At 45.1% G+C, this 15,960-nt stretch overlaps 1 protein-coding gene across 1 annotated transcript in view; it reads left to right on the top strand.

Annotated features, from left to right (window-relative positions):
• The first annotated feature begins 2,076 nt into the window (after positions 1-2,076).
• Positions 2,077-15,960, top strand: part of GNPTAB (N-acetylglucosamine-1-phosphate transferase subunits alpha and beta) — an 89,481-nt gene continuing 75,597 nt past the window's right edge. The window contains exon 1 of the mRNA XM_025401488.1: positions 2,077-2,448. Within this exon, the coding sequence (XP_025257273.1) occupies positions 2,332-2,448 (117 nt within the window). The 5' untranslated portion in view covers positions 2,077-2,331. The remainder of the gene's footprint in view (positions 2,449-15,960) is intronic.

Here is a 15,960-nt window from a genome sequence, read left to right as displayed (position 1 = left end):
GTTGGTCAGGCTGGTCTCGGACTCCTGACCTCAGGTGATCCACCCACCTTGGCCTCCCAAATTGCTGGGATTACAGGCGTGAGCCACCACTCCCAGCCTAACACAATATTTTTAAAAAACCAAAATTAATGGTTGGGTGTAGTGGCTCATGCTTGTAATCCTAGCACTTTGGGAGGTCAAGGCAAGTGAATCACTTGAGGTCAGGAGTTCAAGACCAGCCTGGCCGAGATGCTGAAACCCTATCTCTACTAAAAATACAAAAATTAGCCGGGGGTGGTGGCATGTGCCTGTAATCCCAGCTACTTGGGAGGCTGAGTCAGGAGAATTGCTTGAAGCCAGGAGGCGGAGGTTGCAGGGAGCTGAGATCACGTCACTGCAATCCAGTTTGGGCAACAGAACAAGACTTGTGAATGTCTCAAAAACAAAAACAAAAACAAAACAAAATAAAATAAAACCTAAATAAAAACAAAAAAAAATTACTGAAGAATATCCATGAAAAGCAAAATACCCAAACTTTATGTTTTATTTTATGTTTTAAACTTTTTTTATTTTAATAGGAACAGGGTCTATGTTACCCAGGCTGGTCTCAAACTTCTGGGCTCCCAAACAACTGGGCTCAAGCTATCCTCCCACATTGACCTCCCAAAGTATTGGGATTACATGCATGAGCCACCGCACCCAGCCCCAATATCAAAACTGTAAACAAAGACAGAATCTGACTCCAAACTTGCATGACTCATTTCACTATACTTTCCCCTAATCTTGGCCCTGTTCTACAGCCTAAGTACCTGGTTCAAATATCAATTCTGTCATTTACTATTTGTGTGATGTTAGACAGTTATTTCTTTTCATCACAGTTTCTTGATCTGTAGAATGGGGATAATAATGGTATCTCCATTATAAGATTGTTGTGAGGATTAGATGAGCTGGGCACATGGTAGATGCTACATAAATGTTGGCCACTCTACTCAGAGTCCTGTTGAGTGGCAGATGTTTTTACATCTGTTACCATGCTTTTTTTCCCCTTCTGATTAAGTCCTCAGATCTGTTATCATGCTTGAAAAGACCTCAGAACTATATGTGTCTTGTACAACGGCAATAATCTTTTGCCATGTACATATAGCATATATCAATCATCTTTTTTAAAAGAAGGATTAAAAGAAGTGATAGCAAAGTGTAAAAATCTTGCCTGGGATTGGAGTGAAGCTAATCCCTTTTGCAAGTCTGTTAATTCCACCTGATCATCAAGTTGAGGGTAAAAATTCGAGTATTTCCTGAAAAGCTGGTTCCCAAGATATCTTTTAAAATGCTTTGAATCATGGCAACATCAGATAAGTGTATTGTTTCCCAGGGTGACTAGGAAAAAAATCTTATTAACTAGGGTGCATTGGGATTAAGAAAAAGATCTCCCTTTCGTAAATCACAGGCACCAAGGAAAGGATCTCGTGGGAAAACCTGGTGTCAAAGTCAGATTACCCGGCCACCCCTGAGCTGGTTCCCCTCCAGTTCATCGCATGATTTCTATCATAACAACTCTTGTATTTAGTGGTTTACATGTTTATCTCCCCCACTAGTCTCTGAGAACAGTGGCCAAGTCTAGTTCATTTTTGAATACCTGACACCAAGCACTATGCCACCCACCAGGCACAAATTACATATTTAACGAATAAATGAATGAATGAAATTCTGTTTTGGCAGATTTAACCCAAAGGTTTCCTCTTTCAAACAATATAGTTGGGGGGTTGGAGGAAAGGAGCCACATACAACATCTCCTTTTAGCACTCTGCAGAGAATGCTAAATGCAGAGAAGGTTTTATGCACAAAAATATTCATGGCATTATAGTACCGTCTACGGCACAGTCTCGACACAGGGGGTAGTTTTCTCTTGGTCGCCTGCCCAACCGGGTAAGTGGATCCCAGCTCAGCTCAGCTCCGCCCCTCCCAGCCCAGCCCAGCCCAGCCCAGCCCTCAAGGCCCGCTGCGCATGCGCAGGTGGGGAGGGCGCGCGCCTGCCCTATGCCCCTCCGTCCTCCAGGTGGCGCTGGAGACCCCGCCGCCGCCGCCTCTCGCCCGGCCAGACCCGGGCGGCGCCGGCCGCCTCGCCGGCCGCAGGTCCGCCTCCGCCGCGCCGAGGGCGTGGGCTCCCGGCTCCCGGAAGCGGCGGCCGCGGCGCGGAGCCGAGCGGGCGTCCGTCGCCGGAGCTGCAATGAGCGGCGCCCGGAGGCTGTGACCTGCGCGCGGCGGCCCGACCGGGGCCCCTGAATGGCGGCTAGCTGAGGCGGCGGCGGCGGCTCAGGCTCCTCGGGGCGTGGCGTGGCGGCGGCCGAGGTGATGCTGCTCAAGCTCCTGCAGAGACAGACCTATACCTGCCTGTCTCACAGGTATGGGCTCTACGTCTGCTTCGTGGGCGTCGTTGTCACCATCGTCTCCGCTTTCCAGTTCGGAGAGGTGAGTAGCGGCGCCGCCGCCTGGACCGGGCGCCTCGACCCTGCGCTGCCCTCGCCGTGCCCCGCGATGCCCCAATACTGTATGTTTTTTTTCATTATTAGAGATGGGGTTTTGCCATGTTGCCCAGGCTGGTCTCGAATTCCTGAGCTCAGGCGATCTCCCTGCCTCGGCGTCCCAGAGTGCTGGGATTACAGGCGTGAGCCACCGCGCCCGGCCAAATACAGTATTCTTTATCATAAACGTGTACAGAGACTATGAGCAAGTCAGAACTGAAAGAAGGCATGTATGTGATTTTAGATATTGCCCCCCCCCCCGCGCCCACCTTTTTTAAAAATAGAGACGGAGGTCTCCCTATGTTGCCCAGGTTGGTTTGGAACTCATGGGCTCTAGTGATCCTTTCTTGTTGGCTTCCCAAAGTGCTGGGGTTACAGGCGTGAGCTACCGCACCTGGCCCAAGAATGCCACTTTTAGCAACTGGGAGAAAAGCTGTATTTTCAAGTGGTTTGAAATCTGTCTCTCAGTTTTAATTTTTTTCTTTTCTTTTTTTTTTTTTTGGTAGGGGGTTACAAAAGGTTTTAAAATTAACAGTAGTTTTTAGAAATGCCGTAATATACATTTGCTTGAAGTCTTTACCCATCCTGGATTGTAAGCTCCATAAGAGAAGGTGCTGTCTGTCTAAATACTGTAACCCTGGCCCAAGCACAGTGCCAGGTACTGCCAGAGTATGCAGTGCAAGTATTTGTTTAATGGCTAAATTATATGGCATGAATTCAGAGCATGTACTTTTTTAGTAGTTCTTGGTTCTGGAGGCTGGGAAAAAATGTCTTACCATAAGGGTGAGAAAGCTCCAGATTTGTAAGTGTGGACTATCTACTGAATATCATAGCACTTGCTCGTCTTGGTTTCATGTGTTGCAACTTAATGTATCTGTGTGTAGTTAGGTGCCTTATTGCTTTTGTGTTATTTTTTTTTGGCCTTGATTAATTTTGAGTTAACTGTTTATTAAGTCCCATGCAGTGTGAAGGTGACTTAAAGGCATCAGGTGTTAGAATTTTTCATTTTACTTTATTTTTTTGAGACAGATCCTTGCTCTGTTCCCCCAGGCTGGTGTGCAGTGGCTCAATCTCGGCTCACTGCAACCTCTACCTCCCAGGTTCAAGAAATTCTCCTCTCTCAGCCTCCCAAGTAGCTGGGACTACAGGCGCCTACCACCATGCCCAGCTAATTTTTGTATTTTTAGTAGAGATCTGGTTTCACTGTGTTGGCCAGGCTGGTCTGAAACTCCTGACTCCAAGTGATCTGCCTGCCTTGGCCTCCCAAAGTGTTGGGATTACAGGCGTAAGCCACCCCACCTGGCCTGAATTTTTCATTTTATATCCTTTTCCTTTTGCTTTCATTCCATGCCTGGCTGTTTACCAAAAGAGAGACATTTTGTTGTAGTATTGAAATGGCCACAGATCATAAGGTTTGGAACAGACAAGAGAAATGAGAGGCAGACAATGCCAACAGGTGCCATGAGAGGTGCAGGCAGCTGGTCTGTGGTTAACTTGTAAGGCATAGTGGAAAAGAGGAGCTGCATGATTAGGCAGATTTGGGCTTGAATGCTGGCTCCAGTTGATAATGATCATAATAATAGCTAATACGTATATTGGTCTTAACAGGTGTCAGGCACTCTCTTAATCGCTTTACAAATATTAACTAATTTAATCCTCAACATCACCCCTGTGAGACAGGTACTATTATTATACTCATTTTTTAGGTGATGAAATGGAGGTATTTGCATAACTTAATGCAGCTAACTTAAGCCCAGCAGAGCTGGGCTTCAAACCAAGGCAGGCTGGCTCTGAGCTGTGCTTTTTTTTTTTTTTTTTTGAGAGGGAGTCTCACACTGTCACCTAAGCTGGAGTGCAATGGCACAATCTCGGCTCACTGCAACCTCTGCCTCCTGGGTTCATATGAGTCTCCTGTCTCAGCGTCCTGAGTAGCTGGGATTACAGGCGCACACCACCACACCTGGCTAATTTTTTGTATTTTTAGTAGAGTCGGGGTTTTTCTATGTTGGCCAGACTGGTCTCGAACTCCTGACCTCGTGATTCGCTCGCTTTGGCCTCCCATGGGATTACAGGCGTGAGCCACCACGACCGGCCCAAGCTGTGCTCTCAAGCACCCCTTTTTATGGTTTCTCAAACAGCCCAGGCTGTTCCTTGTCTGATCTTGGGAAGCTCTCTGAGCTTCCTCATCTTTGAAATGGAGGCAAGAATACCTTCCTTGCAGGGTTGATAATGAGGATTAAGTAAGACCTGTATGTAAAGCACCTCACACAGATCTTACTACATAACAGACCCTCATTAAATGGTCATGGCTACTGCTGCTATTATGTTATCAACTATTTATGTCCTTAAACCTTATTTTGAAATATATCCTTGAATCAGAATACTTTGATCATATAGTTAATATTACCAACTTGTTAATAATCTCACTAATTGTAATGGATTGTAAGCTCACTAATTGTAAGTCCTTTTGGACTAAGAAGATCATTATTTTTTGTTTTGAGATAGAGTCTCACTCTGTTGCCCAGGCTGGAGTGCAGTGGGGTGATCTCAGATCACTGCAACCTCCACTTTCTAGGTTCAAGTCATTTTCCCTGCCCCACCCTCTCGAGTAGCTGGGTTTACAGGTGACCGCCACCATGCCAGGCTAATTTTTTTATATTTTTAGTAGAGATGGGGTTTCACCATGTTGGCCAGGCTGGTGTCAAATTCTGGACCTTAGGTGATCCGCCTGCCTTGGCTTCCCAGAATGCTGGGATTATAGATGTGAGCTACCATGCCTGGCCCTCAGAAGATCATTAACTGTAAATTTGTTATCTTCTTCTCCTCCTCTCAATATAACAGGTATTTGATGCTGTATTTTGATAAGCCTTTTCTGTACTCATCCAAACTTTGACAAGTAGAATTGAGGGAAGGAAGTATCAAACAAAAATAAGCTGGGTGAGGTGGCTCACGCCTCTAATCCCAGGACTTTGGGAGACTAAGGCTGAAGGATTGCTTGAAGCCTGCAGTTGGACTAGCCTGGGAAACAAAGGAGACTCTGTCTCTACAAAAAAATAAAAAATAAAAACAAAGGCTGGGCGTGGTGGCTCACACCTGTAATCCCAGCACTTTGGCAGGCTGAGGCAGGAGAATTGCTTGAGCTCAGGAGTTTGAGAATAGCCGGGGCAACATGGTGAAACCCCGTCTCTACAAAAAAGGTAGAGTAGTCCCAGCTGCTTGGGAGACTGATGTGGGAGGATTACTTGAGCCCTGGTGGTTGAGGCTGCATGAGCCGTGATTACACCATTGCACTTCAGTCTGGGTGACAGAGTGAAACCTTGTCTCAAAAATAAATACATAAAAAAAGTTAGCTAGGTGTGGTGGCACATGCCTGTAGTCCCAGCTACTCAGGAGGCTGCGGCAGGAGTGTTGCTTGAGCCCAGGAGTTTGAAGTACAGTGCCTATGATTGTGCCACGCACTCCAGCCTGGTTGACCCTGTCTCAACAAACAAACAAAAAAAACTCCTACAGGGAGAGCCCTCAGAATGGGGACTAGTGGTCACAAAAATGCATTGCCTTGGGCTGTCGGTAGCAGGTATCAGACTGTTGTAAGTTTGTTAGCTCCACAAATGGGGTTACTAGATTGACTGCTCTTAAGATCTTTTTTAGCTTAGAAACTTCCAATTTTTAAATAGTTTGTTCTCTGTTAGTTGCTACTATATAGATTTTAAAACGTGCTTTTGAGTTAAAATTTATTTCAGGGCCATCATTATTTAATCGAACCATTTGTATGCAAGTCCACAATTCCTCACACTCAGGAAAATACAGACTATACATAGCCTCAAGTCAGTTTAGGTCATTTTGCCACCAAATAAGTACAGGGCAGGTCAAATTTAGTTGCCAAATACAGTACAAAAAGATCTCTAGTTAGTACTGGTCTGTTTTGGAAAAAAAAAAAATTAAAAATCAGAAAAAATAAAATAAATAAAAATGAGAAACAAAAAGTTAAAAGCCCTTCCAGTATTCAGAGCATTTTGGATTTCAGGATTACTAATAGAGGATTGTAGATCACTGTGTATGTGTGTATCTGTGTGGGGATATGGTATATGTATAGCATATCACTTCCTTTGCGCACTAAGCATGAAAACAAATATCCAAATATGGAAACAAATATCCAAATATGGAAACAAATATCCAAGAATTAACTTACATAAAGAAGCAAAATAGGTTCACATAGAATCTGCTAGTAATGAATAGTAATGTTTTCCTGACCTCTCTGCTCCCTTTTGCTTTCCTGTTTTCTGTTGCCATTTTGAATCAATGAGTTATTTTCTGTGAAAAGGAGAATTGAAAACTGGGTCTAGCTCAAGTTGTGTTCAGCCTCAGGGGTGACCAGTGTCTCATACTGGCCTTATTTCAAGAAATTAGTTATCATGTTTGTATTTGATTAGTTCACTCATTAAACAGATATATTTGAGTGTGTTCTTGGCCAAAGGCAACAAATAGATGAATTAGAAAGAGGCCTGGCCTGAGAGTCAGGGACTGTCTGGCCTGCTTCTCGGTGGTTCCCAAACTGAGTTACTGCCAGCCACCTTGTGGGTTGGGAGTAGCCCCTCTTATCTGTTTTGTGTAAACTTCTTTTTCAGGGGATGGGGAAAGTTTCATTGTTTAAAAAATGTTTAAGGCTGGGCGCGGTGGCTCACGCCTGTAATCCCAACACTCTGGGAGGCCAAGGCGGGAGGATCACAAGGTCACGAGATCGAGACCATCCTGGCTAACACTGTGAAACCCATCTCTACTAAAGAATACAAAAAATTAGCTGGGTGTGGTGGCGGGCGCCGGTACTCTTGAGGCTGAGGCGGGAGAATGGCGTAAACCCAGGAGGCGGAGCTTGCAGTGAGCTGAGATCGCGCCACTGCACTCCAGCCTGGGCGACAGAGCGAGACTCCCTCTCAAAAAAAAAGTTTAAAAACTATGAGACTGTATTTCTAAGGGCCTCATTTTAGCTTTAATGTTCTGTGAATATATATTTATTAGATGCTTCACACGAGAAGCATGAATTACAGTGTGATGGATTTTATACCAGAGAGAAAATGCCAGTGGCCACACAGAGCCTTTTTAAAAGGTCTCTTTCTTTTGAGGGGTTTGAGAGAGATACATAGTCCAGCTAACTATCAAAGTAGGGACCTTGTCTTATTCTCTGCTGTATTCTTAGCAACTAGAAAGTGATTGGTACCCAGTAGATGCTGAATAAATGCTTGACGGGTGCACGAATGAATGGATCGATGAATTGGGTTGATCTTAACTGACACCCTTTCAAATTTATTTCAAGTAAAGGTAAATTTTTTGCTCTGATGCAGTGTTTATAGTTCCCTTTTATTTCTCAAATGTGATTGATCTGATTATAACTTGAACATTTTCATGCTCTGAGAGTCATTCCTGCTCTGGTAACTTTCTCTAAAAACCTGAGACCTGTTGTTAGACTGTACAGTGGAAGATGCTGTTGTTAGAATGTACAGTGGAAGATGCTGTTGTTAGAATGTACAGTGGAAAATGCTGTCAGAGATACAAACAATTATAGCTCATGCCTTTGGCTATCCTTTAGTTGAGATGAGGCCGAGATACATGTATGAGGACTGAATAACAACACAGGGGAATAAGCAATTGAATGCCTGAGTTGGCACACAACAATTGCTTAGAAAGTCAGAAGACAGAAGAATGTTGTGGGTTGAAACATCCTCGGGACAGTTCCAAGACCTTTACAGGGAGGCATGAGCTTTAGGGAGGCTTCATGGACAAGTAGGAGTTTAAACAGAGGAGAGACAAGGAAAGATTATTTTAGGAAGTAGTGGGAGTAATTTTAGCATAAAGTTGGTAATGTCAGAAAAGTTTGTGATTGCTTTTTCTTTTTGAATTACTGGTGGTTTAACATTGCTGCTGGAATTAGTTAACAGCACTAGGTTGCAAGTGACAGACTCCCAACTCAGACCTAGCTTATTAACTAGTTTATTATTAGCCAGTTTATTAACTGGGATAGTTGAAAAATACAGGATGAGGCCAGGTGTGGTGGCTCACATGTGTAATCCCAGCACTTTGGGAGGCCAAGGCGAGTTCGAAACCAGCCTGGCCAACATGGTGAAACCGTGTCTCTACTAAAAATACAAAAATTAACTGGGCGTGGTGGTGCGTGCCTGTAGTCCCAGCTACTTGGTAGGCTGAGGCAGGAGAATTGCTTGAACCCCAGAGGCAGAGGTTCCAGTGAGCCAAGATTGTGCCACTGCACTCCAGCTTGGGCGACGAGTGAGGCTCTGTCTCAAACAAAAAACAAAAAGGTTAACAACAACAACAAAAATATATATGGTAAAGTTTCTGGCAGGAGTGAATCGAGGTGCTCAAATGATGTCACCAGGAATCTCTTTTTGTCCCTGTTCCTCACCTCTGCCTTCCCCTCTTTTAGTTTACTTCTCAGCATGCTCTCCTCATATGAGAACAAAGATTGCTGCTGGCAACCCCAGCTTCTGTTCTACCAGTTCAGTAACTGCAGCAGAAAGCTTTTCTTTCTCATTAGTGCCAACTAGACTCAGGGCTGCCTAGCCAGAGAAATGAGTGTCCTTGTTATACCCTTGTTAACCACTGGGATCATCTCCAGAAATAGGGGAGTGGGTGGGGCTATCAGTCTTAGCTGAACCACATGAACTGAGAGGAGAGCCCCAGAAGATAATCACGAGGCTGTTACCCAAAGAAGAGCGGGAACAACAGATGTCTTGAAGACACTGGCTTTAGTCAAAACCCATTTCCTTTCCCTGACTTTACTGTTGACATTGTGTCTGTGATAGCTGTTAGCCCTTTACCTTAATCTAGAAGTTGTAAAGTGGGTTGTTTCTGTTTTTAATATCTGGTTAATTATCTGTGAAACTTGTTTTCTTGCATGGATATATTAATATGGAGCTTTGTTAAATACAGCCCAAGTGTGCCCTTATAAATCTTTCAGTAATGATCAAATATATACCTTTAACTTAATATGGTGATTTGATAATTGCATTTGGTCTTTCTCTTGAGATCTAAATATTGTTCTTTTTGTTAATGAATTTTATCACATTGTGAGAGAAAAACTTAACCTGACTTTTTTTTTTTTTGAGACAGAGTCTCGTTCTGTCGCCCAGGCTGGAGTGCGGTGGTGCAATCTCAGCTCACTGCAACCTCCACCTCCTGGGTTCAAGCAATTCTCTTGTGTCAGCCTCCCGAGTAGCTGGGATTACAGGCACCCACCACAACACCTGGCTAGTTTTTGTAATTTTAGTAGAGACAGAGTTACAGCATGTTGGCCAGGCTGGTCTCAAACTCCTGACCTCAAGTGGTTTGCCTGTCTCGGCCTCCCAAAGTGCTGGGATTACAGATGTGAGCCTCCGCGCCTGGCCTTAACCGTGCCTGCTGCCTCTCCAACAAGCTCTAGAACCACACTTCCTACCAGCTGCCTACACCGCATACATGGCCTCCTGCCTTCCTAAGACTCGGCCTTGTTCATCCTGGCACTTTTCCCTTCCTAAGCCCAGACATAGTTTCGGAATAATTTCTCTAACAGTTTGGCGTTCCTGCCGCTTTTGGGAGGACTCTCAGAAGATGGAGGAATAACTTGACCCAGGACCTCAGCAATCCTTTCCTGGTGTTGGTCGCAGTTATGCTTATAGAGCCATTCTTAAGCAAATCTGTTGAAAGGAGAAAGGGGTTACTTTTATTTATTTATTTATTTATTTATTTATTTATTTTTTTTTTTTTGAGACGGAGTCTGGCTCTGTCGCCCAGGCTGGAGTGCTGTGGCCGGATCTCAGCTCACTGCAAGCTCCGCCTCCCAGGTTTACGCCATTCTCCTGCCTCAGCCTCCGGAGTAGCTGGGACTACAGGAGCCCGCCACCTCGCCTGGCTAGTTTTTGTATTTTTTAGTAGAGACGGGGTTTCACCGTGTTAGCCAGGATGGTCTCGATCTCCCGACCTCGTGATCCGCCCGTCTCGGCCTCCCAAAGTGCTGGGATTACAAGCTTGAGCCACCGCGCCCGGCCAAGGGGTTACTTTTAGACCAATCTGACCTACCTCTGAATCCGGGGGCTGGTCTACATACATTTGTTATGTAGGGATAGGTACTTTTAGGGAAGAAGAATCGATAAGTGATGCTGGGTAGGCAGCTGGCTGTAATTGTCATGTTGAACAAGCACACCTTGTGGGATGTGTAGCCACTCCCTTTATTCTTTATCTTCCACTGGCTCTTTCTGTTGTCTTGCACTCCTGCCCCTGGATGAAAATTCAGGTGGGCCTGAGACTTCTGTGGTCACTTCACACTATAGAACAGAATGTGAATTCAGCAATTAGAGTCTTCCGTCCTAAAGCATAACAACAACTTAAAGCCTAAGTTCCCTCTCCCAGTACAGGCCTGCTGCAGGCAGAAAGCCTGCAGTTGAGGAAGGGAGGGTGGCCACAGTGGGCATCTTCTTACTTTTCCTCACTTGATGCTTCTCTTTCTGCTCTGTAACCTGTTTCTGATCCCTCCTGTGTTGGAGCACGTGGAAGAAAGGAAGGAAATGAGGACAGGAAACTTCTTCCTGAATGAGTGCAGGAGCTGTCTGGGATTTGCAGGTATCAGAGCTTATTCTCTCCTGAGTGTTTTCAAGGGGCATCCTTCAGAGACCACAGCCACCACCGTGCTCAGGAGTGGTCACTCGCTTTTCCCCTGATGAGACCAAATGCCTCTTCATTCCGTTTGGTTGCTTATTCCTTCCATAGATCCTAAGAATCTGATAATAATGGGAGCTTCTCCTTTCAGCCTCTTTTGCCCAGTGAGTAGGCCCAGGGTGACCTTCTGCTGGTTCTCCGTTGTGTGTGGCCCACACTCTTTGCTCAGACTAGGGGAAGGTGGGCTGATTCCAGCAGAGTGACAACTTCTCTCTTGTCGTCAGAGCTTAGCCGGCCAGCCCTTTATATTTTTCAGGTGTTACACAGACATGGTACCCGCCCAACTTCATGGACCCATAGTGAGTTCTCTTGGTAATTTTGTTGAGTCCTTTTCTTGGGCGTAAGGAAGTGGGAAACGGACTTCCACTGCTCCCCCTTGAATGAGGTGGAGCAGGAGTCACAGAATGCCAGCTGCCTGTGAAAACCTCCTCTGATTGCCACCTCTTGGACCTTTCTACCATGATTTGGATGAGTTTGCAACTCTTCCTTAAGAAACTTTGTATCTCGGCCCAACGTTTCACTTTGGAATGTGGTATCTTGTATTTTGCTGCCTCAGAAGAAATTTATTTTTACATGCACAGCTTCTCAATTTGGGTACCAGTTAATTGAGCTTGCCTGGGAGATGAAACTTACTTGCTATTTCTGTGCTCAGCATCCTGGTCACAAAGCTGGAATCTTCCTTATCTTCAAATCCCTGTGCCCTGGCAGAGTACTGCCTCATTCATTCAGTTAGTAGTTAATTTTTGAGTACTGTGCCAGGCCCCTGGGGATCCAGCAGTGAACAAAGCAGACTCAGCTCCTGCTGACAAGGAGCTTATATTCTGGTGGTGCAGTCAGACGTTAACTGCTACTTCATTACTATTGTGAGAATTGCTGCAAAGAAATAGAGCATCGTTGTGGAAGAGACCAGCAGTGAGAATCAGTTTGGTCTGGTGGCAGGGGATCAGGAGATGCTTGCTTTTTTTTTTTTCTTTTATTTTTGAGATGGAGTCTCGCTCTGTCACCCAGTCTGGAGTGCAGTGGCTGTGATTTCGGCTCACTGCAACCTCCACCTCCTGGGTTCAAGTGATTCTCCTGCCTCAGGCTCCTGAGTAGCTGGGATTACAGGCTTGCACTGCCATGCCCAGCGACTTCTTAAATTTTTAGTAGAGATGGGGTTTCACTGTGTTGGCCAGGCTGGTCTTGAACCCCTGACTCAGGTGATCCATCCACATCAGTCTCCTAAAGTGCTGGGATTACAGGTGTGAGCCACTGTGCCCAGCCGGGAGATGCTTTCTTGCTTGATGCTGTTTGAGTTCAACAGTAAATGGTAAGAATTGTTGAGACTGAGGACAGAGGAGGTCAAGGCAGCTCTAGGACAGTGGTTCTTAGCTAGGTGCGATTTTGCCAAATGTCTAGAAACATTGTTGGTTGATACAACTGGGGCATGGCATGGGGTTGCTGCTACTGGCATTTAGTGGGTAGAAGCCAGGGATCCTGCCAAACATCTATAGCGCACAGGACAGCCCCTACAACAAAGAACATCCAGCCCAAAATGTCGATAGTGCTGAAGTTGAGAAATCCAGAATTAGAAGGGGCAAGAATGACTGCAGGGCAGTTAGTCTGCAGGTCTGGCCTGGGACTAGGTCAGTGGAAGGACATAGGAAGAGAAATGGACAGATTCAAGAGGCCTAGGAGGCAAAATCCTCCAGTCCTTATCTTCCATTATGTGCTAGGCACTCCACTAACATCTTGGGATACAAAAGTAAGTGAGATAGACAAGTTCATTTGCTCTCACAGACCCTACTTGTAGGTCTTCCGTGAATATTTGTTGAATGAATACTTACAAGCATCAAAATTTATTTTTGTTGCTGATTGTGACTGAACTTAGGAAGAGTGGTTTAAGTGAGGTGCCTAATGTATATAAGACATCTTAGGCCGGGCGCGGTGGCTCAAGCCTGTAATCCCAGCACTTTGGGAGGCCGAGACGGGCGGATCACGAGGTCAGGAGATCGAGACCATCCTGGCTAACATGGTGAAACCCCGTCTCTACTAAAAAATACAAAAAACTAGCCGGGCGCGGTGGCGGGCGCCTGTAGTCCCAGCTACTCGGAAGGCTGAGGCAGGAGAATGGCGTGAACCCGGGAGGCGGAGCTTGCAGTGAGCAGAGATCCGGCCACTGCACTCCAGCCTGGGCGGCAGAGCGAGACTCCGTCTCAAAAAAAAAAAAAAAAAAAAAAAAAAGACATCTTGTATAGAGCCTGGCGCTAGATATTCAGCTAATTAAGTGCCAGCTGTCCCATCTCAGGATTGTTGTCCATGTGGCCACAGTGCTCATGAAGACAGGACAGGAGACCACCCTGTGGGCTTATGCCTGTTAATCTTCCCTTAAATACAGAATAGAAGAACTCACAGTGATTTCTTTACCTCGGTGTGCTTTGTTATGATTGCTATGAAATCAGAGGGAGCAAGTGCTTTATTTAATATAGCTTGTACTGTATACTAATATATGTAGGCTTTCTCTAGTTCTTTCTAAAATATAACAGGTGTATCTATGATAGATTATATATATTCATGATATATCTTTTTAAAATTTCTGTCGTTCTTTAGATGGTTCTCATCTTGTGATACAGATGCAGAATCTTTAGCAGTTGATTAGTCAGCCTATGTGTGATTCATGTTGTACTAAATTAAACAGGAAAAAGTGATCTTTCAGAAAGACCAGGTCACACCCATTCAGGGAGTGAAACTCATTCTACGATCAGACTAAAAACCATGTTGCCCACTTTAAGATTACTTCCCAAAATTGCTTCATTTTTTAGGATTCTAGTTTATCTTTTTCCTTTGATACACCTTTTTTCCCCCTTCATTTGCTCACTTCATTTCTGTCTCTCATTAATTCCAAATTTGATAATGCTTCTAAAGCAAATTTTCAGAAGTTGTTCATGTGACAGGCTTATGGAGGTGTTCACTCTGGGCCAGTGTATTAGTCCATTTCATACTGCTGTGAAGAAATACCTGAGACTGAGTAGTTTATAAAGAAAAGGAGGCTTAGGTCAGACACCGTGGCTCATGCCTGTAATCCCAGCACTTTGGGAGGCCGAGGCAGGCGGATCACCTGAGATCAGGAGTTCAAGACCAGTCTGGCCAACATGGTGAAAACTTGTCTCTACTAAAAATACAAAAATTAGCCAAGTGTGGTGGTGGACACCTGTAATCCCAGCTACTTGGGAGGCTGAGGCAGGAGAACTGCTTGAACCCAGGAGGTAGAGGTTGCAGTGAGCCAAGATCGTGTCATTGCACTCCAGCCTGGGTGACAAAAGCGAGACTCTGTCTGAAAAAAAAAAAAAAAAAGAGAGAAAAAAGAGGTTTAAGGTACTCACAGTTCCACGTGGCTGGGGATGCCTTACAATCATGGTGAAAGGGGAAGGGGGAGCAAAGGCACGTCTTACATGGTGGCAGTCAAGAGAACATGTGCAGATGCCCTCTTGGAACTGCCCTTTCCCATCAGATCTTGTGAGACTTACTCACTATCACAGGAACAGCTTGGGAAAAGCCTGCTCCCATGATTTGCTTAGCTCCCACTAGGTCCCTCCCATGACACATGGGGATTATGGGAGCTACAATTCAAAATGAGATTTGGGTAGGGACACAACCAACCTATATCAGCCAGGATCTCTACTGCTGACTAAAGACACAGAGAGCTGGGCATGGTTGCACAGGTCTATAATCCCAACACTTTGGGAGTCCGAGGTGGGTGGATCACCTGAAGTCAGGAGTTTGAGACCAGCCTGGCCAACATGGTGAAACCTTGTCTCTACTAAAAACACAAAAATTAGTTGTGTGGTGGCAGGTGCCTATAATCCCAGCTACTCGGGAGGCTAAGGCAGGAGAATCACTTGAACCTGGGAGGTGGAGGTTGCAGCGAGCTGAGATCGTGCCACTGCACTCCAGCCTGGGTGACAGAGTGAGACTCTGTCTCAAAAAAAAAAAAAAAAAAGACGCACAAAGATATTTAGGTTGCTTTCTGCTCTGGAAGAACTCATAGTCCAGACAGGGAGATGGACAAGCAAATAGGCAAACTTAATGTGATGAATGCAGTTGAAGAGGTAGGTGTGGGTGTCAGGCACACTTTCTCAGATGATGTGACACCTGAGCTTGGTCTGGAAGGAGATGGCTGAGTAAAGGAAGGGGAGTGTTTTTGTTTGTTTGTTTTGTTTTTTAAGGGAAAGATGCCATTGGTGTAAAGGTATGGATATGAGACATTATTAACTGCTAAGAATAAAAATAGTTCTAAAGGGCTGTAGCATCTTTGGAGTGACAGGGGAATGAAACCAAAGAGGCAGGCAGGGGCCAGTTTAGGACTCGCCTGCTGGGTGCTGCTAAGAAATGTGAATTCATCCTGAAGTAAATGGGGACCATGAAAGGATTTTAAGGAAGAGTGATGAAATCAAATCTGTGCTTAGAACAGTTGCTCCAGAGGTAATGTGGAAGATGAATTGCAGGTGGGAGAAAACGGGCAACAGGAGACACGGTGAAACTCCCACATCAAGTATAATGCTTCAGAATCTACAAGTTTTTTTTATATTTTTATTTTTTGGGACAGGATCTCACTGTGTTCCCCAGGCTGGTCTTGAACTCCTGGACTCAAGTGATCCTCCCACCTCAGCCTCCCCATAGCTGGGATTGTAGGCATGTGTCACCTTGGCTAGCTAGCAAGCTATTTAAAAAATTAATTACTTTTAATTTTTAATTTTTTTTTTTTTTTTTTTTTTTT

This window comes from Theropithecus gelada, chromosome 11 (genome assembly GCF_003255815.1).
Source record: "Theropithecus gelada isolate Dixy chromosome 11, Tgel_1.0, whole genome shotgun sequence".
NCBI classification, from domain to species: Eukaryota; Metazoa; Chordata; class Mammalia; order Primates; family Cercopithecidae; genus Theropithecus; species Theropithecus gelada.
Note: the sequence above shows the minus strand (reverse complement) of the source record. Positions and strands in the feature narration are given on the sequence as shown.